Below are 26,290 nucleotides of genomic sequence, written 5' to 3'. Positions count from 1 at the left end.
TTCATTCCTTTGGTGTCATAGCACTAATTTTGCCGGTTTTTTGGACAGTACTAGGACATTATAACACTTTAATCTCATTTGATCTCCTGACCTTTTTTAAAAAATCATATTACTATGTATTTTAGTTCTACAAATATTTTTATCTTACAGTGCATTATTGTTAAGTAGCCCAAATGTATTTTTATTTATTTATTTTTACACTTTTTAGTGCTCCTTATTTCTTCTTAGATAGCTATACATTCATCTGAATAATTTTTTGCCTTTTTTTGCCTTAAAAGTTCCCTATAACGTATTGTTTTTAATGTTAATTTGCTGGCAATGTATTCTCTCAGGGTTTTTGGTTTTTTTTTTCTAAATATCACTGTATTTTACCTTCATTTATTTTACCTTATAAATACCCATATTTTCATTGGATTCTATGTTTTTTTCAAATTTTAAAGATGATGGGCACTATGCTTATTACCTGGGTGAGCTTTACACCAAACCCCCAAGACATGCAGTTTACCTGTATGACAAATGTGCACATGTACCCCTGAACCTCAAATAAAAGTTAAAAAAGTTAAAAACTAAAGATGGCATTCCATTGTCTTCTGGTTCCATTATTTTCTCCTGAAAAATCAGCTATCACACTTACTGTTGCTCCTTTGTAGGCAATGTTCTCCCCATCTCTACCACCCACCCTTTGGCTGTTTTAAAGATTTTCTGTTTGTCTTTGAATATTCAACTATTTTACTGAGTACTTAGGTATGGTTGTGTTTGTATTTATCTTGCCTGGGGCATGTGGAGATTCCCAAATTTCTATCTTGATGTCTTTCATTAATTTTGGAAAAGTATCAACCAGCATCTCTTTAAATATTGATTCTGCCCAATTTCCTCTGTCCTTTCACTCTGAAAATTTAATTACATGCTTGTTAGAACTCTTCACCATGTTACAGTGTCTCATATTTTTTTCTGTATTTTTCATTCCTTATCTTTTTTCCTTTCAGATCTTTTATTTGGTTATTTTTTACTGATCTAGCTTCCATCTTACTATTCCTTTCTTCAGTTGTGTTTAATCTGTTGTTAAATCCATCTATTGAATTTTTCAGTTATTTAATTTTCGGTTATGAAATTTTTGTTTGATTACTTTTGTTTATTTTTATTTCAATAGGTTTTTGGAGAGCAGGTGGTATTTGATTACAGTTTTTTAGTGGTGATTTCTGAGATTTTGGTGCCTGCATCACCTGAGCAGTATACACTGTACCCAATGTATAGTCTTTTAATTGATTCCAGTTTTATAACGAAGTTCAGCATCTTTTCTCCTGTTTTCCTAAACATAATAGCCATAGTTATTCTAAAGCTTGTGCCTAAGAATTCTAAGATCTGGATAACATGTGGCTGTTTCTGTGGTCTGTTTTCTTGGATTTTAGCCATTCAATCCCATTTCCTGCTATGCCTGGTAATTTTAGATTGAATGCTGGAGATTATATATGAAAAATTGTGAAGTTTGTGAATCACTTTATTGTTTTCCACAGAGGATTTATTTTTCTTTGTTAGAGCCCTGGAATATCATCTTTATCTACTTAAGAATAGGAATAATTTGAGAATATATGGTCTTAGCAGTAAGTCTGCTGCATTTCCCAGGACCATTATTTCTTGGAAAGCCTAATTTTTGTCTCTCTAGTGCCATGTACTTTCAAAATCTATACTTAGATTTTATTATTTCAGTTTTTTTTTTTTTTGCTTGTTTGAGGCTACTTTTTAACTTGTTTCTCGGCCTTTTGCCCTTTATATGTGTAGCTCAGGCATAATCATATAACTCAAGGGGAAGCTGAAAATGTTGAGCTCAGTTCTTTCTGGTTTCCTTTTCCAGGGTTTCTGACCCTCAATTTCTGGCTTCTTTGGTAGCCTTGGACTCTGATTTTTATTTCCCATCTCAGAGAGACTTCTCTAAGTTCTAGAATATTACATTCTGTTTGGCTTCTATGCAAAACAGCAAATGTCGCAAAGGGGAAATGTGGCCGTGAATATGGGGCTCATCTCAATGGACTTTTCTCTCATAACTTTCCTTTAAATTCTGGCTGCTTTGTTGCTGTTGGATGCCTTCAAAAACTTTTTTTAAATTCCACTTTTATAGTTGTTGGTAGCAGAAGTATTAGTCTAATACACGCTACTTTTTTTATGGCACAAAGAAGAAGTCTATCATAAAATTTTCAGTGTCCCTAGGAATTAACTATCATGACTATTTTTAAAGTTGGAATGCTATGTGCATAGGCATTCGAATCAGATTTTGGGATTTAAATCTTAGCTGCCCACTGACCAAAATGTGAGACCTTGGACAACTTTAACCTCTCCTCCCTTTTCAGTCAGTCTCTTAGAAATGAAGTGGAAGAACTGGGAGGCTGAGGCAGGAGAATTGCTTGAACCTGGGTGGCAGAGGTTGCAGTGAGTCAAGATTGTGCCACTGCCCGCCAGCTGGAGCCACAGTGTGAGACTCTGTCTCAAAAATTAAAAAATTTTAAACTAAATCAGATAATCATATTTTTATTTAAATTATTTCAGAATATAATAAAAGGAAAACTTCCAAATTCATTACATAAAGTTGGTTTTGTTTTAATTTCCTTTTTTTTTTTTTTTTTTTTTTTTTTTTGAGACAGAGTCTCGCTCTGTCGCCCAGGCTGGAGTGCAGTGGCACGATCTCAGCTCACTGCAAGCTCCACCTCCCGGGTTCACGCCATTCTCCTGCCTCAGCATCCCAAGTGGCTGGGACTACAGGTGCCCACCACCATGCCTGGCTAATTTTTTGTATTTTTAGTAGAGACGGGGTTTCACCGTGTTAGCCAGGATGGTCTCGATCTCCTGACCTTGTGATCTGCCTACCTCAGCCTCCCAAAGTGCTGGGATTACAAGTGAGAGCCACCGTGCCCGCCAATTTCTAAATCTGATAAGAAAAATATGAGATTGGTAGACCAATCTCATTTATGAATGTCAATACAAAAAATTATAGACCAATAAATGTAAAATATATGTACAATAATAAACGGAATCCAGCAGCATATTTTAAAAAGTATATTATGACTAAGAATAGCTTGTTTCAGAAGTACAGGGGTAGTGGAATATTATGAGATCTACTATGTAAGTCAGCCTATTAATAGAACTAAGGCAAAAAATCATATGATTATCTCCTTAAATGCCAGAGAAAAGTACTTGATAAAATCCAACACATTTATTTTATTTTATTTTTTATTCAACAAATATGTATTGAGCATCTGTTCTGCTATAGCACTGATGACGCAAGAGTGAAAAAGATACTGGCGCCATCCCAACCCACATTCCACTAGAGGGAAACAGTCAATAAACAAATGAGTAAAGGAACAAGCTGTTTTTCAGCTAGCACATACATTTATTTTTAAAACTCAATAAAATGTATATTGGTAAACTAGCTAGAAGAAATAATAAGAGAACATTTATAACAAAAGACATACAAAAAAGAAATATTCAAAATATGCACAAGGAAAACTATAAAATACTCTCGAAAGAAGCAAAAGTAGACTCGAACAATTATTAAAATCCCATGTTATTAGATAAGAACATGCAATATTATATAGATGTCAGCTTTCCCTAAATTAATTTATAAATTTTATGTAACCACAACAAAAGTTTTGTAGTTTTTTTCTGGAGCTGATTATGAATATCTCCTGCTCCGTGAATACTAGCTGTTTCAAGAAACAGAGATGCCAGGCTTTGGAGCAGGTTACTGAGGAAGTTTGGGAGGAGCTGGGTTTGCTTTGTGCAAAATATGCTCTGTGGCTTATGTTTCCTGCATTACACCTGTCATCTCTGTGCCCCCACCTCTGAACCCTTACCTGATGAGTACTCCTTCAGGAACCAGAGTTTGGTTTGTGTGATGGGCTGTTGGCATGTGACGTGGATCTTCCACTGGTCTCCAATGGGACTTTTTGCTCAGTAGAAAGGTAGCAATCAGAGAATGTAATTTGGGTAGGACAACCTTCCCAGTGCCCTCTTAGTTTCATCTCTAATATTGCCTCCCCATTCTGACCACAAGAGGATGCTAGACAAGAATGCTAAGGTGTGAAAGACAATGCTATTGCCTTAAAAAGCACTGTTGCCGAATTACCTTCTTGGCTGCGGTGTTGAGGCGGTAGTCATAGTTTGGTGTTTTCTCTTCTCTTCTTTAGTTGCTAGTATGGAATTTCAGCTTATTTTTAACCTTAGGCTTTTAATCCAAAACATGTCATTTGTGATGAGTTGGAGATACTTTTTATTAGTTATGAAACTGCAATATGCATTTCTAGTCTTTTCCCCCCACTGCTTCTCACCAAGACTTTTCCTTCTTCTAGAGCTACCCTGAATTTTCCTACCACCCAACATTTTCCTATGCCATTCACTCTTCCTGGTCCACTCTCCCTCCTCCATTTCTGTCTGAAAACCTGCCTATTCTTCAGTGCTATTTTCAAAGGTTCTTTTAAAAACACTTTTCCCTATGTTTCCAACTGGAATGTGAAATACTGGTATTTACAAGACAAATCACCCTTTGATTTCTCAGTAATTTGCATTTGTTCTATAGCCCCCAATCAACTGTGAATATCAATGCAGGTACTCTGTTTTACCTGGGTAACTTCTGGAGCACTTTGCTTATTGCCCTGCACATAGTAGGCATCAATAAAGATGGGATTGAATTAGGAAAACCCAAGGGTTTAATTTAGTTCAGTGGCATGGACTGGCTATCCAAATTGTTCATAGGATCTCATCCTTTGGAATCTATAAATTGTGTTTAATCCATCATCAGGTGATGTCAGTGACACACCCAGGAGCAGTGGTGGTCTTCACCATAGCACCACGAAGAAGAACCTGCTGCTAGCCAGATAATTTTAGCCCCTGTCTGCTTATGTTTTCTTCAGTCCCTAAAAGCACCTACAGTTCAGGCAGAGAGTGGGTCATCAACCTGGAAGAGTCTTCCTTAACACTTGGTACCAGCCCAGATTCCAAATAAGGAAGACCCTGAGAATTAGCTGTGCTCACTGAAAACTTTGTGATTAAAAGTTTTTTTTGTTTGTTTGTTTTTTGTTTTTTGCCTAAACCCTCAAAGCAACAAGTTGTTTACATTTATAGATGTACATGTTGAGAGTTCAGTAAACCCAACATTGCTCAGTGTCATCTTCTTAGTAGATTGTTCACCTTTTCATAAATATGTGACTAACAAGAGAGGAGATATTTGCAAGTATCTGTACATATGAATTATTCTTCAAAAAACACAGTCTTTCTTTTCTTGCAGGAGCCCAGAAGCTTTGAAGTCACAAGAAGAGAAGGTAGGAAAAACGCACTCAAACCCATTTTCTTTTCAGTGTTGACATTTTTGAAGTAGTTTGCTGAAACTAAGATGAACTTCAGACTGTGGGCAGCTCATTCTTTGAAATTTCATGTGGCCTTTTCTGGGTGCTGACTACTTGGTATTTGTCTGTAGGGACTCGATGGACTGAAGGCCAGGTTTGCTTGTGAAAACTATGACTTCTACCTACAAGTACCAGAGAGGGGGTACTTGAAGAACTGGCTCATTCACAATCATGTTTTTGGTTGCTTAAGAGAAGCCACATTTTTGAGTGAAGCTTGGAATAATTATTAGTTTTACCTGACAAAAGAACATGAACAACACAAAAAATTGCTTATGGTTTGTGGTATTTCAATATCTAGGAAGAGATACCTCTGTGAAAAATATTTCTGAATAGATTTCTTACAGCTTCAGTTAAGCTGAAATAGAAATAACTAATTAATTTTCCTTTTGTAAACAATTCCATGATGTTCTGTTTCCCCTGCCAGAGTTCTTGTAGCACATTTGTTTTATGGTCTCTGAGGTAAACATATATGGGTGATAATTTCAGAAATCTTTTAGTGGAAATTGAAGTTTGCCTTATTCATTTTCAGTAATACCTAGTCTCTAATAAGGGATGTCTTTTGTATGATTTGTGGAATCATTGGCAATCATCTTTTTATTACATGGATGGAACGATGAGATCAGAAATGAAAATAAGTTCCTGGTCTAGAATGTGGCTTTGGTTTTAGCCTTCACCACATCTTTCTCTGTGGTACTGTCTCCAAAAAGGGAGACAATCTAAAAGAAGTTAGCAAATTCTATATTGACTCCTAAATCTAACATTGCTTTGCCTCCTGATTAGTTCTTGTGTTATGCAACACAGCAAAAGACATAGGATGGCTATGTTATCAACACGTGTTGCTAGAGCTTGGTAACACAAAGTTTTCACACTATCTATTGTGGCCAGCAGGTAGTTTGCTGCTGTCCATGGTGCTGGATCCCTAGGGTCATAGGATCTGGATAATCTGACTCTAAGATGAACTTTCTGACTTGCATTCCCATTTGCCATTATCTTTGGTTTCAGACTCGATGTCCTCTGAACTGTAGGGCAATTTGTAAAGCAAACTGCATTGTTTGGATACCAAAACCAAATGGATGAAGGTGGATGGGGCTGGGAAGGATATTTCTTATGGAAAGTAGTGTTCACAGTGGGTACCATGACCGTGTAAGTTGGAGAGAAATAGCTGTAAGGAGAGGAGAGTTTGACCTGAACTTTGGCTTTGAATAATATCTGTTTATGCCAGTATCCTGACTGTGAATGTTTGGAATTGATTTGCATTATAAAATCACATATAAACTTAACCTTTTTGGAATCTTACTGTCCTTGTGTTGAAAATGTCTCTAATAAGGCTGGGGTTATAGAAGAGCCATGTATTTCTATTCAAATGCATGAAAAAGGCCTGATTGAACTTATGACTTCAAAACCCCGGAAGAATGAGAGTGTCCAGAGGATGAGTGAAGGTGTAGTCAGGCTGCACTGCATTCATCCATAACCTCTCCACTGCTGAAAGTGTCAGCCTTCACAGATGGTTGACTAGGAACATACACTGTGGGTTTGTACTAGCAAATTTGTTCTGACATCACGCAAACTTTTTTCTTCCTATTGTGCACTGATGTCTTTCTTGCTTGTTTCTGTCAAAGTTAAATGTTTGAGAGTTCCTGAAATAGCCCAGTGCTGTAACGTCAATGCTTACAACCTGGCAGGAAGAAAAGGAGTGGGACCTTGCCGGCTGGTTCTAAGTATTTTTAGGTCTGGGAATTCACTGACTCACTGACTTGGGTTGTGGGGTTGTTAATCTTCTCCAGAACAGTGTACAAGTATAAAAATAATAGAAGCACTATGGTGCTTCAGTAAACTATTTTTCTTTCAAAGAAAAGTAAGATATTGTCTAGCAATGAACATCTGGGTTGGTTCCCAGCTCTGACTTGACCCGGGACTGAAAGAGGAACAGATGAGTAATAGTTGATTTTTCTGCACAGTTTATGAGGCCCAGGAGAGTCTAGAAAGTCTTCAAGTCTGGAGAGGAAGCTCCCAGTCACAGAACCTGAGGAGGTTTTCTGTTTTGATTTGTCTTATTTCAATGCTGTACCTGACTCAGGAGCATCCACTCCGTTGAAGGTTTGGAGCCACAGATGGCTAACCAACTGCAACTTCGCACCATGTGACTTTCGGAAACTCTTGACTAAGTATGTGTGTTGAGAAGTGAGAGGGGCTAATGTTAGCAGTGAAAATCGAATCCAGGTCAAATCATAGTGGGAACTAGGGACAGTTGGGGCACAGTGAATGCATTGTGTGCCTTAGACCTGTCCTCTGCCCCATTTCCCCCTCCTCCCCTCCAGCTATAGATGTCATGCTGTCTAGCTTTCTTGCCTTTGGCCTCACACTGTTCCTGCATGCCTTGTCCCTCATCCTTGTCAAATCCACCTCCCCTTCATCCTTTCCAACTCTGTTTCTTGAAGTGTTTAGCCTACCCTATCTAATTGGAGAGGGAAGGGCTCCTATCAGGTTGTTAATTTCCTGAGATCAGAGACCCTCCCCGCTCCTTCATCCCCAAATTCCTCACAGCCCTAGCTCAGGGCCGGTAGTTAACCAACAATTGTTTCTTAAATTAAATGCAAGCTGCATATTTGCTTTGTGTGTGTTGCCTTTTCATTCTGGCCTTTGCTAGTAATATCCAAGTGAGGCACTGGGCCCTTTGGTTCTAGAAAGGCACTTCTAAAGAAATGATCTGTGGCTATCATTAGATATTCCTGGCTGATGCACTGATGAAAATTCAGATAAGCCTAGTATTATGGGTTGAATTGTGTTCCCCAAAAAGACATGTCAAAGTCCTAACCCAGAACCTGTGAATGGGACCTTATTTGGAAATAGGGTTTTGGCAGATATAAAGACAAAGTCGTAATGGATTAGGGTGGGCCCTGATCCAATAGTGAGATCCTTATAAGAAAAGGGAGAATTGGACACAGACACACAAGGAGAACATTATATGATGATGGAAGCAGATAATTGCTGGCAACTACCATAAGCTGGCAAGTTGCAAGGAACCCTCCATCCCTAGAACCTTCAGAGAGATCATGGCCCTGCCAGCCCCTTAATTTTGTACTCGCAGCCTCCAGAACTGGGAGAAAATCCATTTCTCTGGTTTTAAGTCACTTAGTTTGTGGAACTTTATTATGGTGGCCCTAGGACAGTAATACACTTGGAAAATGTTGGACTCAGTAAACTTTAGTTTTCATTGTTGTTGTTGATGATGATATTTTGACTGGAGAATCTCTCAGGATTTTTCATAGGCAAAATGTCACTCTCAGCAAGGAATGTAATATGCAACATTTTCCAAACTTGGTTTTCTGTGGGATTTAACAAAATTAATTGTGTTGTTTTTGACCATCTCAGGGCAGGCATTCCATGTAGTGCCTTTTGCAAACCCTGCTCTAGAGAGCCCAGGAAGAGGGAGAGCTTCCTCCTCAGAGTGCCCAGGCACCAGACTGTGCTCCATGGGCTGTGCATGCACAGAACACTGTGGCAGCAATAATGAGAATATCTTCTTGGTCATTCCGAAGTTTTCAGAGAACGTTCACGTTCTTTACCTCCCTTTTCCTTGAGTAACCTGTGACGCAGAGCAGATAGCCCTGTACACATGAGACTCCTTCCTTTTCATGTTAATTTTTGGTAGAGATGAGGAATGCTTCTGGGCTGGTGCTCTCTGATGCCCTGAACCTCTCTTTAATGGGTGGTGGTTGCTTAAGTGACTTGATCTTGCTTTGTCACATCCAGGAGTGTCTGTACCTTATGTTGGTTGCCAAGCCCAGAGAGCTGAGAGGGACTTCCTGGGGGTGCTTTGTTTCCAAGTTAGATTTGTGGGACTTGAAGGTAGACATTGTAGCAAAGATTGTGGCAGGACTACGAGACTGATAGGGTGTCCCCTGGGAAGGTAATGTGCCTCCCCAAGGGAGACGGAGCCATTCCTCCTTCAGGGGAGTCCTGTGTGACCCTGGATATTCATGCCTGGGACCTACCTATGCGAGCTGCATGGGAAGGAGTGATGGCTGCATCTCTCTGTGCTCTCCAATGCAGGTATTTTTATAACTCCCTCCAGGCACCTAAAATTTAATTTCACTCTTTTCTGAAGCTTCAGCAAAGGGTGCCACCCTTACCTCTCTGAGACACTCCTGTGTCCACTGTGAGGGCCAGTGCTGATTGCAACTGCCAAAATTCATCTACTCAAGCCAGTGCTTTTCTCTGACTGATCCCATCACGCTGAATTACAGCCACGAGCAAACACTTGAGTAGGCTGAGCAAATGGCAGAGATAATTCAGCCCTTGTCAGCCATCTCTGAGGAGCATAGGGCGATCTGTGAGCTATTCCAGATGTCTGTGATTGTGCTGTGATTAGGGGCTGCGAGTTTGGGGATGAGCACCAATGTCAGGTTGCATTACCTCCCCCCGCTACGCTGGCTCCCGCACATGTCCTAGCCCTGTCCAGCCTGGCCTGGCTTCCAGCAAGGCTGTGAGGGAGCCCGGGAGAGGAGGGCCGCTGCCGTCTTCAGAGAAAAGGATAAAAGGGGGTGACCATCACATGCACACTCAGCGTGGCTCTGGCTGCTTCGCAGTGCAAATCTCCTAAGCAAACGTGACCTGCCAGTCCTGAGTGTGAAACTAGAGCGTCACTTTCCGAAAACCCATGGAATCGGTCCCTCATTGGCAGCTGCCTCCAGTAGCCCCTTTATAGTTCTCTGCATCTGGGTGAACTTCAGCTATCAAGAACTGCATTCTGTTTACCATTAATTTTGATTTTGTGTAGCAGATGTTTTCTGAATCTCTCAGTTCCCTGCCTAATCTATCTTGGTGTAATGTGAAGTGGCTGAGTGTCTTCAGTGAAACAGATTAATAAACTCCTAGGTTATTTTGAGGTAACTTCTTTAATAGCTGCAGATGTAGGGAATTTAAAGGGAGCCATCCAGATTTGACAGTGCCTGGAACCGTGGCTCTTTTTCAATTCAAGACTGCCATCTGGGGAAAGACATGGCTTTCCTTCCCCCATCCCACCGTCTCTCACATGCAGTGGGGGCACTGCGTGTTCTTCTACAGTCACTGGGCTCAAAGAAGTTGAAAGTGACATCTATCTCCTGTCCCCCAGCCTCACAGAAATTGGCTCTTTCTGGGTCGTGTTGCCTTTTTTCAGTTGCTGGGAAACTATAGTATGTCTGGTTGCCGGAAGTTGAATGGGGAGTGCATCGCGCACCTAGCTCATGTGTTCTGCTTAAGTAGTGATTTGGTGTCCGGTTTTGATCATGACCAATTGGTAGGCAGCTTACTCACAGCGTGACTTTGGGTAAGTTACTCAACCTTACCTGAAAAAGGATGGGGATAGTAATAGTACAAACCATCAGTCCGAATTCTGAGTTGTAGAAACCCAACTTGTGCTGGCCGAAGCCTGAGAGGCTTATGAAGCTGCAGAGTCTAAGGGTGGATCTGGCTTCAAGAATAGCTGATAAAAGGATTCTCACACTCTTCCTGTCCTTCCTTCTCCTGGCACGTTGGCCTCTTCCAGGCAGCCTTCCAGGATGGCCACAAGCAGCTGCAGCTCACAGAGTCCTGCCTGCTCACCATCTCAGAGGGTGAAACTTTCCCCCAGAATGACACCAGAAAAATCCCATCAGGGTTTGCAAAATCATCCTCATCCAGGCCACAGGCAATGGTTTGTCCTCAAACGAAGATTCTGGGCAGGGATGTGGTCGGTGCCCACACAGCCTCATGGACATACTGGGAGGGGTGACTGTGTATGCAAAGCCCTTGGCACAGGATGGGCAGTGTTGGCAGTGCTCAGTGCATGGGTAGTTTTTACTAGAGCTCTTACAGGCCTGGCCATAGACATAGAGGCCTTTCTCAAGTAAGCCAGTTCATTCTTCTGTCTCCAAGATGCATTCATGAGACACTGGATGTTGTAGCCTATTGACTTTTCTATGAAGAATTATCTTTTTTTTTTTTTTAATCAGAGCCTCACTTTGTCACCCAGGCTGGAGTGCAGTGGTGCAATCTCAGCTCACTGCAAGCTCCGCCTCCCGGATTCATGCCATTCTCCTGCCTCAGCCTGCCTCCCGAGTAGCTAGGACTACAGGTGCCCGCCACCATGCCCAGCTAAGGTTTTTGTATTTTTTTAGTAGAGACAGGGTTTCACCGTGTTAGCCAGGATGGTCTTTGTCTCCTGACTTCTTGATCTGCCCGCCTCAGGCTCCCAAAGTGCTGGGATTACAGGTGTGAGTCACTGCGCCCGGCCGGAGAATTATCTTAAACTTAGCCTATTCTGGTCCCTTTCCTCTGTCAGAGTCTTTAACTTTATGCTCTAATTCTCTCATTCTACAATCAGAAGAACTAAGCCTTTAAGATGGTGCCTTTAAGAACTTAAAGACAAACAGCCGGGCGTGGTGGCTCATGCCTGTAATCCCAGCACTTTGGGAGGCTGAGGTGGCTGGATCACAAGGTCAGGAGTTCGAGACCAACCTGGCCAGCATGGTGAAACCCTGTCTCTACTAAAAATACAAAAAATTAGCCAGGAATGGTGGTGCATGCCTGTAGTCCCAGCTGCTTGGGAGGCTGAGGCAGAAGAATCACTTGAACCCAGGAGGCAGAGGTTGCAGTGAGCCGAGATTGCACCACTGCACTCCAGGCTGGGTGACAGAGTGAGACTCTGTCTCAGAAAAAAAAAAAAAAAAAAGTACTTAAACATAAACTTCTCTCCCAAGATCCCAAAATCTCCCAAGATTTCTGAGCACTGGGGTCAGAGGACCAAGCACGGCATTATCCAGAGAATTCCCAGGCTGCAGATAACTCTAAGGTTCTGTTCCCCAGGATTCTCCAATTCTAGTGCCTGGAACTGGAAAGGCGAGCCTGGACTAAGACAGTATAGGTGAGCGGGGTTCTCACTCCTGTCCCTGCACATGATCTCCCTGATCCCAGGCCTTCCAGGCCCTGAGTAAGTGGCTGTTTCACCCCATCCTCTGGCTGAGCTCAGCTCTCTCCAGGGATTGGAGGCAGCAGGACCTTGTGGTGGATAGCTCAGGGCTCATGATGGATCTGCCAGTGATGCTGTCTGAACTTGAGGTATGTAAATCCTCCCCAAGAGCCACAGCGACACTGGTACCTGGAGCCTTTGCCCTGGACAGCTCTCATGCTGCCGTGAAGGCACATGTTTTGGAAAAGCAGGGGTTACGTGTCTTCCTCCCAGGGTCCCCTGTCCCTGACACAGAATGGGCACTGAACAAGTGTTAGATGCCTGGCATGTCCCAGGGCTGACTTGGCTCTATGTCATCTCTCCGTTTCTCACAAAGGTCAGATCGCAGGCACAGGGCCTTCCAGGTTGTTTGACTGTGAATTCCAGAGCTCCAGGATACCTGGTCCTGTTTGCTGTGCTTGCTTTTCCCACCAGTCCCTGGGAATGCTCACCTTCCTTAACTACCATCCTCAGAGAGCTCCTCTGTCCTTTCCAACAACAAGTGCGTTCTTCCCCTAGAAGGAGCTTAAAATGTGTTCATGCACATGAGCTAAACCTCTGTGGTTATGATGGGCAAGCTATAGAGCCTTGGTCAGTGTGGGCAGGATAATGAAACCCTGTGTAATCACTCGTGCTTGCCTAGGGGTCTCCTTAGAGGTTGCAGTGCAATATTTGGGCATAGGCCACTATCTGGAATTTGTGGGAAGAGTCACATTGTCGAAGAGCTCATGACTCCTAAGGGGTATGAACCACTGCACATTCCCGAGGACCAAAAGACAGGATGGCGTCAGCCTGAAGCACGCTGATCCTGCCCCTCAGGACCGTGGAGAGAGATGATGGTGCTCCCTGTACACCTGCTGAGGTCCCTACCCCACCCAGGAGGTTCACCCTCATCTCTGAGATCCCAGCAGAAGTTAAGCTTGACATTTGTCATCTTTGTTCCTTGACTGGTCCCCAAGCCAGAGGCATTTCTTTGCTTTTCAGGAACCCTTGAAATTATCTTCTCCATATAAACATGGAAGCCCTTTTCAAACCTCATTAAGCTATTTGCCCCAGCATATTAATGTGCTATCCACAAGCCTCTGGGGTTAATTATCTGTGACTTAAAAATCATTTGTTTCTGTCTCTTTTGTCTCATTGCTGCTTGACAATCTTTCTTTATTAGGAAACGAGGTATGGAATGCAACTGACCATTATAGTCTAATTCAATTCTTTTCATCAAAATGAGTTCATCTTTTAAAGCTCTTTTTTAAAAAACGACAAACCTGCCTTTTCATTGTTTTAAGATTTTTTTTTTTTTTTTTTTTTTTAACAAATCTTTAATCTCTCTGCTTCAGCAGGAGCAGAGTCAGGACTGGAAATAATCTGTAACGGGAGACCTCTCCTCTAAATTAGCAAGACCTGCCAACCAACGCTCTCTCTCCTGATTGGCCTCACTCACTCTGCATTTCGCCCATTTCTCTCCTGTGGCAGTGGTGAGGGCTTCCAAGGTGCACAAGTTGGGCTTGGTGAATGAGCCATGGTGTCTTGGCAGATCAGGCAACCAGGGTTGGAAAATCCTGTGCATTCTAACCCACCCACTGGTCTCTACACACTCTTATTTGGGTTATATTTCTTGGCCAAGGCTGCCATTGAGTTCCAAGAAATGCTTCAGGGCCTGCATTAAAAAAACAAACAACAACAACAAAAAAACACCTTTTCACAAAGTGTTGAATCTTGCTTTGAGCTCTCCAGGAAGTCAGGGAGCATGTGCCCCAGAAATGAGCAGGTAGGATGGGCACTGGCTCCATGGAGACAGTGACCCACAGCCTTCTGGGATAAGAATGCAGCCAAGAGTGGAGAGACCTGGGCCGGGGTCTGAGCGCAGTCAGAGCAGTTGGATGGTGCACAGAGCTGGTTCTCCCATATACTGCAAGCCAGTGATTGCCCCTGCCTTGTTCTTCAGAGCTCCAGCTTCTTAACCCCATTCTCTGCCCCTCAATGGCTCTCTCACCCCGTCAGTGCCTCAAAAACAGTATCTGGGACCCTAGTTTGACAACTACTACTTGTAATGGAGAAATGACTCCTGTGGAAAGGTGAATATAATTATCAGGGCATGTGTTGAGGCTTTATTGGTTGCTTATAGAAGTTTCCTTGGGCTGATAGGAGTTTGGTGTGCAGAGATGACCCGGCATAGTCCCTGACCTTATAGATGAGTCAGTTGAGAAGATGTCCTGCAGACAGATGTCTACCTGGTGTACCAGCACCATGGCCAGCCACCTCGCAGGTGGGTTCGCAACATACAGAGAGCGTTTGTTCAGTGTAATTAATGTTGGAATCTGGGAGAACAACTCTCTGAATGTTCTGGTGGAGGTGAAGTTTCAGGATCTTTTCTCCAAAGCCTGGCTGCCTCAGCAGAGGGTCCCCTTTGACTTTTAAGGGCATACTGTACCAGTGATGACGTTTTTGTTGCAAATAACAAACCTCAACCCAACTAGCTCAAACAAAAAGAGGACTTATGGCTTATGTAATTGGACAGTCCAGTGAGGGTGGAAGGTGAGGGGTGGCTTCAGATATACTTGATATGGATTGTAAGAACCTGGCTTCTCCCTCCATTTTGCCCCTCTCTGGGGGCTCCCCTTCATGGTGAATGCCAGCCTCCCCTCCTCACAACTCTGGGACCGGTGGAAGACAGTTGGCCTCTAGTCCAGTGTATCCCACAAAAGTGCTAAAGCTCACTGGGATTGGACAGACTCAGGTCATGCGATTCATGCTCTTAATTAATGCTGTGTGCTGCTGGGTTTCCTGACAGTAACCAGCTATACCCCTGGTCAGGATATCCTGAAGTGAGAGTGAGAGGAAGGTGGATCCCCAAATGGCAATTGGGTCTGAATAAGAGACACAGAAGCAAGAAGGTAAAAGGAAATTCCCTAAGTATATTAACATCTACTTAATGGTTTCATATCTGGGTGTCTGTCACACCCTCCACCCCTAAAAGGATTCTGAGTGCCTCAAAAGCAGGCTAAGAATCAGCAAACATTTACCTAGCGTTTCAGGGAGAGGTGCTGTCTTCTGCCTTCAGAAGGAATCCAAGGCTAAGAGATTAAGCAGTTGACCCAACGTCACAGGAGCTTCTAACAGAGTGTGAGTTTGAACTCAGGTCCCTGATGACAAATAAAGGGCACTTTTTTGTTGCTTCAGATCACAGCTGCCTCCAGCGACTGGGTTCTTTCACCTTGTTCTTTTGTCCTGTCTCCTAGGGTAGGTGCAGGAGATACCTGGGGAGGTGCACCAAGCATTCACTAGCCGCAACTTGAGAGGGGTTTACCCTAGACACGATATCCTGTCTTTAGCCCTTTAGCCAAAGTACATAAAGATGAAAAGCAAATGAACACCAAATGAAATCACCCAAAATAGAGAAAAAAGTGAATGAGCAAGCCCCTTCCCTGGCAGTGGCTTCAGTCCTTTCCTCGATGATGTTTGTCAGAAGCTTTTATTTTCTGTTTTTCATAAGAGATCGCCTTCTTTCTTGGGAAGGGGTTGGTGGAGGCTTGCTGGGCTGGCTGCTTCTAAATGGGCATGGGGTGGCAGACAGGAACACAGGATGGAGGATGGACCTTACCTATAATCAGGGCTGCTGTTCAGGAGCCATTTTTTACAACCTGTGCCTCCCGGGTTCAAGTGATTCTCTTTCCTCAGCCTCCCGAGTAACTGGGATTATAGGCATGCACCACCATGCCCAGCTAAGTTTTGTAATTTTTGGTAGAGACAGGGTTTCACCAAGTTGGCCAGGCTGGTCTCGAACTCCTGACCTCTGGTGATCCACCTGCCTCAGCTTCCCAAAGTGTGGGATTACAGGCGTGAGCCACTGCGCCCCACCAGGAGCCACTTTATAATAAGTAATTTCCTGTGCGTTCACACATTCAAAACAATTTAGAGGCAAAAGGTTTAGTCCTTTACTATAAATTCTGTAGATTGGAAATGGAAACATTTTCACGTTCAACTTCTTATTTAATCTTCATAAACAACCTCTGAGATAGGCATTGCAATCTTATTTTGTAAATTTAAAAAATGAGGACCTTTTGTACTCTGTAGGAAATTGATCAAAGAATTAAAATGGGCTTCACTGAGGTCATTCAGGAAGACACATTCTATGGGAATCTGACAATGTTTGTGTAATTCTGATTGAAATATTCGTATTCAAAAACGTGGATTCATTGTTCTACAGTCAGCATGCCTGCAGAGTCAGAGGTCCTGGGGCCTCCCCCAACCTCCCATCTCGGGGAGCTGTGTCTTGCTGCTGCTACCAAAGGGGAGTGGAGAACCCCAAGTTCAGAAGAAATAGGCCTGTAAAAAAATTCACAGGTCTAGGCAATGAGTTGTGGGGGGTAAAAATATATTTCAGGCTGTTTGCTTTACTAGTTTTAGCAGTTATTTGCTCTTCCTTTTTGCTGGAAGCAACATTCCCATCCAGCTGCTTGGCTGCTTCATTTGAATTTTTATCATTTGTGTGAGCCCCTGCGTATTTGGACACAAAATGGGAGTCCTGTGGCTCCGAGGGGACGTTGATTTGATAGGGTCAGATCTAATCTCCTGCTCAGAAACTTCAGCTGAAAATAAAATGAGTTGAGGTTTTGGTTTTGTGTATGTGTTTATTTTTAAAAAACAGTAGGCCTGTAAAGCTGTGCTGGCATATTACTTTTTCCCCTTTATACAGAATTTAAAATAATACCTTACATTCAGAGAGGGTAACCGGTGTGCCTTTTGCTCTCAAAGAGCTTTCCCATTTGTCCTCTCATTTAATACGCTCAAGAAAGCCTGTGAGTTAGGAAGAGTGAAGATATGGTCATTGGTATTTGACAGAGGAGGAGACTGATGCTCAGAGATGGCAAGGGACTTGCCCCAGGTCACACAGCTAATTGAGGCAGAGTTGGAGATTATGGCGTCCAGTTCTGTATTCCTCTCACCAGGCTTCCTCTGTAAATAGGAGTTTGTGGCAGAAGTTTTCAAATTAAAACCCAATGGGAAAACACAGAATTTTCAGCCCTGTTTTGGTTCTTTTAAAAATAAATTATTGTAAAGATGACTTCTCTCATCTGTCAATGTAATGATCCCATACCTGGGATATTCAAAATATTCAAAATGTGTATGGAGGAAATGGTAAAAGTTAATCATTTTCACAGTACCTGTCTATGGTGAGGTTTAATTATCACTTGACATATTTCATGGTTTAAAATGATGACAGTTTAAAATAGAGCCAGAGAGAGCCAGAAAAATCCATTCATTATCATGTGTCAGGTGCTACATTGGAATAACCCCCAAATACAGATGGTCCCTAGACAGACGATTCCACAGCATTTTCTGATAGCTACAGATGTCCCTGCTACTGAAACCCAGACTGAGAATACCATTCTGACCCTGCCGTCATCATGCAGAGGGCGCTTGGGTGAATCTAGCAGCGCGGTTTGATTCTCGTACCACATCACAGATGCTAAACTCCCCCATGCTCTCTCCAATCCAAACCTCTCACTGGTCTTCTGCAGAATTTCGAATGAACAAGGTAATTCATTGCGAGTGTGCTTTGAATGAATGAATGAATGCTATTTAAGCTACAAGGTGACAGATATTTCCATGTGCCTCTTAGGAAATTGCACGCCTTTCCAAGACGACAAGGTTGAAAAGCAGCTTGTTGTTGTTGTTGAATAAGCTCAGCGCTGTCTGTCTGTTTAGGAAAAAATAAATAATTGTTTCTTGCCCGTGAGAATTCTGGAAGTGGAGCTGTCCAGAGCTGACCCGTCTGTCCACATTTCAAATTTCACTTTGGAGAGTCCTGGGAGAGGGAGCAGATGAAGCCATTTCAGAAATGTAAATGCTGTTTGACATCTATTAGCTCAATGCTCATCCATTGCTGACAGCAGGACCCATTAGGATGCGAGTGTCATGGATCAGAGACATTTGGAATATAGCGAGAAACATGCTACCCGCAGCAGAGGCCCATGTAGATGACCTGAGAGAGCACTAGATGTGCCCACCACTGTGGTCCAGGCACCTCCCCCCACCTCCCCAAGCTCGCTGTCTGGATTTCCAAAAGGTCAACTGCGTAGCCAGTCTTCACAACTGCACTCCACCCACCAAGCAGCCTGCCTGAATGCTGGGCATGGTGGTGACCATTCCCTCCTTGCAAGGTTGGGCTTGCTTCTCATCCCTACCATTCATGGAATCATCCAAATGATCCAACTCCAGATCAAAGGCCCCACAGGGTCACCCCTTATTTGGACAGATGAGGTAGGCTTGAACAGGTACAGTGACGTGCCTGAGGTCCTGGGACTAGTGAATAGCAGAGGAGGGATTTGGGGCTTTGAGCCAGTGCTCTTAATTCTCAGGGCTCTCTGGGTTGTTTTTCGTGCTTCCTTTCCTTGCTTCCCACCCTTGAGTCTAGGTTCTCCCTTCTCTGTAGGGTGGCACAGTGTCCAACATATCCCAGAGACTTAGCTACCATACCCTAGTGATGGGGGTCCTGGCTAACTGAGTTTTCTAGTTAAGTTCTATGTTTTGACTTTCATTTAGATTATTCCTACATGTTTTGTTTTCCAGCCTTAGGGGATAGGAGATTATATGGGAGGGGGCACATGATGACAACTGTTGTTATTAAAGCTCCACCATATGCCATATGCTTTGCCGAGTTCACTTATTTTAACACTCACAATAGTTCAATGTGGCCAGATCGTGTGATACTCTGTTTTAGAAATGAGAAGACACAGCTTTGAAAGGATTTGTGATTTGGTTTGCTGGGTGTTTCAGTAGTGACTTATTTATTGACCTCACCATACCTAAATATTTAGTCCTTTGTGGTGGGGTGTCCCTGTGTCTTGCTACTGTAGCTTTGCTAGGACCCTTGTCCTGAGGACTCTTAGCTCTCAGGCAAGTCTGCAAGGTCACTTCTAAATGGACAGTCCTTGAAAAGCTTAGGAAGAGCGGGCGCACCCATAGCTGTGCCTAATGGGAGGGGAACATGTGGAGGACAGAGGGAAACAGGGAGAAGAAACGTCTGAGGCAAGACAGTGAGAAGCTGCTGCCATGCCTCGGAAAAGAGGTGAAGATGCTGGTCCAGGCTGTTAGTCTTGGACAAACCTAGGCTTCCTGTCTCTTGATACAGATTGTGGGTTCCAGGTACCACGGGACTCACCCGCTCTCTCGCGCCCCCTGGAGGTCAGAGGGAGAGTTATGTTTTGCAGGCCCGGAGATCCGACGGCAAGAGACTAGCCACTGCGGTTGGAGCATAGGGAACGGCAGGACCAGGAGACTACCCAGAGGCTGCTTGCCCTGAACCCTACAGTTGAGAATTCTGTGGCTCTTCTACCATGTACAAGTGTCCAGAAAAGACTTTTGCACGCATATATCTCTCCTATCTGTTGCTAATTCCTAGAACACCCACTGTTAGGGCTTCATCTCCTGTTTCCTCTTGAATACCCACCAAATCACGTTGGCTCCTGAAGGAATAGCAGAACTTTCATTGAGCCACATCATCTCCTACCTGGAAACTCACCAAGCCTGTCTGCCTCTTCGTAAGAAAACCTAAGACAGGTTTCTCCTAAGACCCTTGAGCCTGATTTCTGGTCCATATTTGTTTCATATAACAGGTCTCAAACCCGTGGGCCAGATTCTGCCTGCAGCCATATTTTGATTTATGCTGTCTTGGCCTGCAGATGTTTTTTGTAAACATAAAAATATTTCAGTATGAATGAGATGAGTTACCATAGTTTAAAAATAAGGGCATTTTACCAACAGATTCAAATATCCAAATATACAGATGATCTTGGAAAGTAAAATGCTTTGATAACACTGGGCCCACATGACCTCATGGCAGCAACAGGGTTGGGTGAGAGCAGCCGTGTCTTTGAAGGGTATACATGCTCTCCTGCTTTTCCACAGTCCTCACCACTCCCTAGTGCATTCCTCATAGCGAGACTAAGTGTTAGATACAGTTCTGTAGAATAAATATAACCAAGTAGAAGTTCCAGAAGACCCATGCTCCTTAAATTACCTGTGTGGTCTCCATAGACATTTGAGTTTTCAATCCCTGTTTTGTACTAAGGTATAGAACTTGTTAATTATGGACCAGTAGAGTCAGATGTCAGTAAGGAGATGGGGGAGAGAGGAAAGTGGAGGGTAAGAGAGAAGGTGGGGAAATTTAGAATAAAGGCTGGAGCAACCCTTTACCTCCTCAGCCCTCCTTGAATGTCTCTAATGATGCTGGTGTCTAGAAGTGGGTCCTTGGTTTAGGCAGTTAAATCTTCCATCATTCTATCTTATTTTTTGATATTTGTGCCTTAATCTATAAATATTCCCTCTAGGCAATAAATTTACAAGCAAGCTTCGAGCTTGGTAATTAATATTTGTGCCTCTCTATGTAAGTTATGTCTTTAAAATGAGGCAATTGCTTTAAGCATTTAAGACATTCCACGTATATTGCAGAGTAATTACTTTCCAAAGATATTTCCAGCTGATATTTTGTTACATCTAAATATACATTTACAGTACTCAGTAGACCAGAATAGCTCTAATTTATATATTTGGTCCACTGGGTTAGAAAAAGAGACGTTTTAAAAGTATGTTTTTAATCAGTGTGTTTATCCCAAAGATACTGTTGGCTCCTCCAGAATCAGTCATACGATTTTATAAAAAATAGTAAATGTGGTGTGTTCTCTGAGCTGATTTAGACTTTAATGAGAGATGACATCTCAGCTGAGCGTGAGCATGGCTAACTTTTAATCTGGGCTCCGAAGTGTCCTAGAGCTTGGAGAAACTTATTAACTCCCTTGGTGTCATTTTCTTAATGTGCAAAATTCAGATGATAAACAGTTACTGCCCTTGTGCAGTGAGAATTAATGCTTGCTGAGTCGCAGTATTGTTTTGATAAAATAGTCTTAATTGTTTGCTTTGTACATTTTCTGCTTTATTATTTTTATTATTTCTCTTGCCTCTGTAGTTGGTAGTTATTGGGTTCCCATTATTTCTTTATTAGTCATTTTGTAAAAGCTATCTTGTGTTTTATCCTCTCTCCCACACTTGCTGTTCTCCAAGTATCGTAAACAGAGGCAAGACCCAGGCAAACAAAGCTGGTGATGCTGGGTGCTGTTGGTTGCTTTGGGTGACTCGCCCGTTGTCTTTAGGATGGTTCATTCCCAATTGCTTGACTGCTGTGAAAGAACTTGTATGAATCCCAGGAGGTTTATTAGAAACATGTTCTAAGTAATAGTAAGAAAGTTGGATTAACAGGGTCTGCATGGAAACTCTAACCTCCCTCCCTAAAGGAGGAGAGGAGCAAGATGAGTCCTTCTAGCTTGGGGCAGGCATCGTAAGTGTACAATGACCACATAATATGGCATGCTATATAAAAGGACAAGAAAATCATCACTTACATAGTGAGAAGAGCCAAACTCCATTCTACCTAAGTTGGCTTTCTATAACATTTCCAGCCACCATTACATTGGGACTTTATCCTACCCTTATTACTCATATGATCTCATTGAGTTGAGAGTTGTCTCCTTCTGTGTTCTCTAATTATTCAGTGCAGTTTTTCAAAATTATACAGCCAGACATTTTGAGTATGATCCAATGTACTGGTTATATTACTTTGAACAAGTTATTTAAACTTCTGTGCTTTGGTTTTCTCACATCTAAAATAGTGGTGATAATTCTATCTACCTTCTATGGCAGTTGTGTGGATTAAATGCATATTCAAAAGCCTAACATAGCACTGGCCCACCTTCTGAGTAGGCCCTATATTAGCCATCATTGTTAGCTATTATTCACCCACAGTTGGAGCTGGGGTTGCCTGGGGTTGTGACTTCTGATTCTAAGTGGGCCTATAGTACGGGGGAACTAGGAGGTCTTTGGTGAATACTTACTGAAATGCATTGGGTTAGAAAGCCTTGGATTTAACTGGACCAACTTATTTTCTTTCCTCAAAACTGAGTAATCACATTTATCCACCATTTCAGGAAGAGTAGGTACTAATAAAAAGAAAATTTTAGAACTATTTGTGCAGCTTGTTGTTTCTGGCTGTGTGGGAGGCTAGATAACTTCGCTGACTCTCCCACTTAAAACAATTTTAAATAATGGATAAAACTTTTAAACAATCTTTTAAATACCTCAGTGAGAAAGCAGGAACTAAAGAATTCTTAAGAGGCCAAAACTCAAAGAAAGTTCGGTTCTGAAGCAGACTTTTGCTTTGAGAGTATTTGCCCAATGCAGGTGATCTTGAGCTCTGATTTTTATGACCTCGAGAGATATGGGGACAGGAGTCAAGCCTAAGGCAGATCAGCCTGTTAGAAAACCTCCTCTATGTAAAAGCTGAGACCCCTACAGACCCCAGGAGGCTACCTCTTTAGTGTAAGGGTGAATTAAAAATAAACATGCCCTGTCTTCTCTCAAGGATGCGTGAAGAAAATTGCCTGCCTTAAACCTTGATGCTGAGTGGGAGCCAAAATGTTTCGTCTGAGAACAGGAACCACAAGCTAAGCTTTCAGTAGAATTCATATAACAGACTAGTCCGAGAAAGCCTCAGCCAAGATTTTAGCTTAAAACAGTCCTGGTTGGTAGTGTTCCTAGGTACATGGCAGAGCAAACACAAATCCTGTGTAAAAGAACTCTTCTTCAATATAGGCCTCAAATAATTTTGACAGTTTTCCATCCAAGGAATATGGGCTCCCAGTTAAAATTTTAAAAAATGAAAGGGTGCAAAACACCAAAAGAAGAGCCAGCAGAAATGGAACTATAAAGACCAGATAATAGAATTAACATTTAAAAAACTATGCGTGCTATGTTATAAGCAATAAAAAGGGAGCTGAAAATATAAACAAAGAATAAACCTATATAAACTATCTTGATTATTTGAAAAATAACCAAGTCGAATTTCTAGAAATAAAAAATGTAATTGAAATTTTAAAAATCAAAGGATAGACTTCAGAACAAACAGGGCATAACTGAAGAGAACTGGAAGATACATCTGAAAATGTAACAGAATGCCAGGAGGAGACAAAGCTATCGAGGTTAGGAGGCAAAGAGACTAGGATGAGGAGGACTCAAGCATTTGTAATTGGGATTAAAGAGAGAAAACAGGAAGAGTAATATTGGAAGGGATAATGCTTAAAAAAAGGTTACAAAACCAAAGGAAGACAACTATCCTCAGATATAGGAAGCCCAGTAAATCCCAAATAGGATGTACAAAAAGAAACGTAAGGCTATCTACAACATAAACTTGCAGAATACTAAGGACAAAATGACAAACCTCAAAGTGGCTAGAGAGAAAAAACAGATTACTTATGAGAGACTTACAGTTTATTTCCTGGTAGAAATCAGAAAGCATTGGAATATCTTTAATATGCTGAGAGAAAACACTGGCCAATCTAGAATTTTAGACCTATTAACCATGTTCCACAACACTCTTACTCATTATCTGTTTTTTCCCTTCTTTTTTCCCCCTTCAAGGTTCAATCTACCTTTGAGTTAATTAACCTTTTCTTCAGAGTTTCTTTCGATGTTAATTCTAGCCAGTGAATTCTTAAAATTCAATATTATATTTTACAGTTCTAGAGTACCCTCTTGATTCTCTCTTATGGGTTCCAGTTCTCTGTTGAGCTACGCTTTCTTTTCTTTGCCACACTGATGATAGTAATTTTGAAGTCCTCTGTCTGCTAATGCCCATAGTGTTAGCATCTCTAGGTCTACCTCAATTGATGATTTTGTCTCACGATTACAGGTTGCCATTTTTTGCTGCGCATGTTTAGACTTTGTTAGGGGATTTTTTTGGTTTCTCCCTCAGTTGTAGTGTATCGGCCTTATTCCTAGGATATGATTCTTACCCACAGGACAAAGCCTTTTTGTGTAGTCTGATATCAACTAGTATGCTGCAATTCATTTCTGTCACTAACCACCTGGAGTTAGCAGACCCCCTAAGTTAAGGATTCAGTCCTCTATAAGACTGCTGTCACTTTAAAGGCTAACCATAGGTTCAGGGTTCCCCCAAGCCACCTGCATTTCTGACCTACTGACTATAAATTCTTGACTATAAGTACTGACTATAAATCCTTTCCATGACACCCTTAGGTTTGATAATTCATAGAGTGACTCACAGAACTCAGAAAAGTTCTATATTTTTTATTACCATTTTATTATAAATGATACAGATGAAGCCAAATGAAGAAATACATAGGGCAAGGTCTGGGAGGGTCCTAAATGCAGAGCTTCCATGCCCACTCCCCATGAAATTAGGCTACATTGTTCTCCTGGCACATCAGTGTGTTCACCAACCAGGAAGCTCTGCTGAGCTTGGGTGTCCATGGTTTTTATTGGGATTTTATTTTGTAGGTATTATCGCTTTAATGATTGGCCATGTAACTTTAATGATTGGCCATTGTAATCCAGTTTCCCCTCTTGTCTTAGTTAATTTTCTGCTGCTATAAGGTAATACCTGAGACTGGTTAATTAATTTTTTTTTTTTTTTAAAGGGGTTTATTTTGGGTCATGATTCTAGAGGCTCAGGTTGCCAAATCTGATCGTCTTCTGGTGAGGGCCTCATGCTTCATCATAACATGAGGGTAAGCTGAGTGCATGCCAAAAGGGCAAATGCAAGGGCAGCCTCACTTTATAGCAACTTGCTTTTGTGGTAATTAATCCAGTCCAATGAAGGGGAGGGCTCCCACATTCATAAGAATTAACTCAGTCCTGTGAGAGCAGCATTAATCCCTCTTAACAACCCATTCACCTCTTAAAGCCCCCATCTCCTAACACCACCACACTGGGGACCAAATTTCTAACACATGAATTCTGGGGGACACACTCAAACCATAGCATTTCACACCTGCCCCCAGAATTAATGTTCTTCTCACAATGTGAAATACAATTTTTCCATTCTAATAGTCCCAAAGGTCTTAACTTGTTCCAGCACCAACTCAAAAGTCCCAAGTCTTACCTGCGGGCAGCCTGTGGAATCAAAACAAGTTATCTACTTCCAAGATACAATGAATGGACAGGTATACGATAGACATTTCCATTCTGAGAGAGGACAGAGAGAAAGAGGCAGGCAAGAAGAAAGGGGTATTAGGCCCCAAGTAAGTCCAAAGCCCTACAGGGAAAACAACATTAAGTTTTGAGGCTCCAGAATAATCTTCTTTGACTCCATGTCTCACACTTCAGGTCTTCCAGAATGGTGTTGCATGCTCATAGCTCCATGGTTCTGAAGTCTCCATGGCGATCCCATTCTCATGACTCCACTAGGCCTTGCTTAATGGGGGCTCTCTGCAGTGGCTCAATCCTTGTGACAAGTCTCTGCCTGAACTCCCAGGGTGTTCACAATAGCCTTTGAAATCTGGGGAGAGGAAGCTGTGCCCCCGTATCTCTTGCATTCTTCATGCCTGCAGAATTGATGCCACATGGATGCCCCAAAGTCAACTTGTACTTTCTAGAGCAGTGGCTCCAGCTATACCTGGAGCCGTGGCTGGGTTGGCAGAGGAATGCTACACTGGAATGTGGGGAACAGAGACCTCAGGGAGCCCTGGGAAGCAAGCCTGTGGAGGGAGTCCTCGGCCCATTTCCTGAAACCATTCTGCGCTCCTATGCCTATGGGTGTATGATAGAAGGAGGAGCCTTAAAGTTCTCTGAAATACCTTCAAGATCTGTCTTCCATTGTCTTGCTTATCCCTTTTGTCTTTACTAATCTCCTTAGCAAAAGGTTGCTGGACCACATCTTTGGTTTCCTCTCCTGAACACACTTTTTCACTCTTTTTTTTTTTTTTTTGAGACAGTCTTGCTCTGTCAGCCAGGCTGGAGTGCAGTGGCATGATCTCAGCTCACTGCAACCTCCATCTCCCGGGCTCAAGCAATTCTCCTGCCTGAGCCTCTCAAGTAGCTGGGATTACAGGCATGTGCCACCGCACCTGGCTAA

The 26,290-nt window shown here is 42.4% G+C and overlaps 1 protein-coding gene across 4 annotated transcripts in view; it reads left to right on the top strand.

Moving 5' to 3' along the window:
• FSTL4 (follistatin like 4) overlaps nt 1–26,290 on the top strand; it is a 412,351-nt gene that overhangs the window by 33,750 nt on the left and 352,311 nt on the right. For all 4 annotated transcript variants that reach the window (XM_065546741.2, XM_005557765.5, XM_005557766.5 and 1 more), the window contains exon 3: nt 5,276–5,309. In XM_065546741.2, the coding sequence (XP_065402813.1) occupies nt 5,276–5,309 (34 nt within the window). The remainder of the gene's footprint in view (nt 1–5,275; nt 5,310–26,290) is intronic.

Source organism: Macaca fascicularis, chromosome 6 (genome assembly GCF_037993035.2).
Source record: "Macaca fascicularis isolate 582-1 chromosome 6, T2T-MFA8v1.1".
NCBI classification, from domain to species: domain Eukaryota; kingdom Metazoa; phylum Chordata; class Mammalia; order Primates; family Cercopithecidae; genus Macaca; species Macaca fascicularis.
The sequence above is the reverse complement of the archived record's forward strand: the minus strand, read 5'-3'. Positions and strand labels throughout refer to the sequence as shown.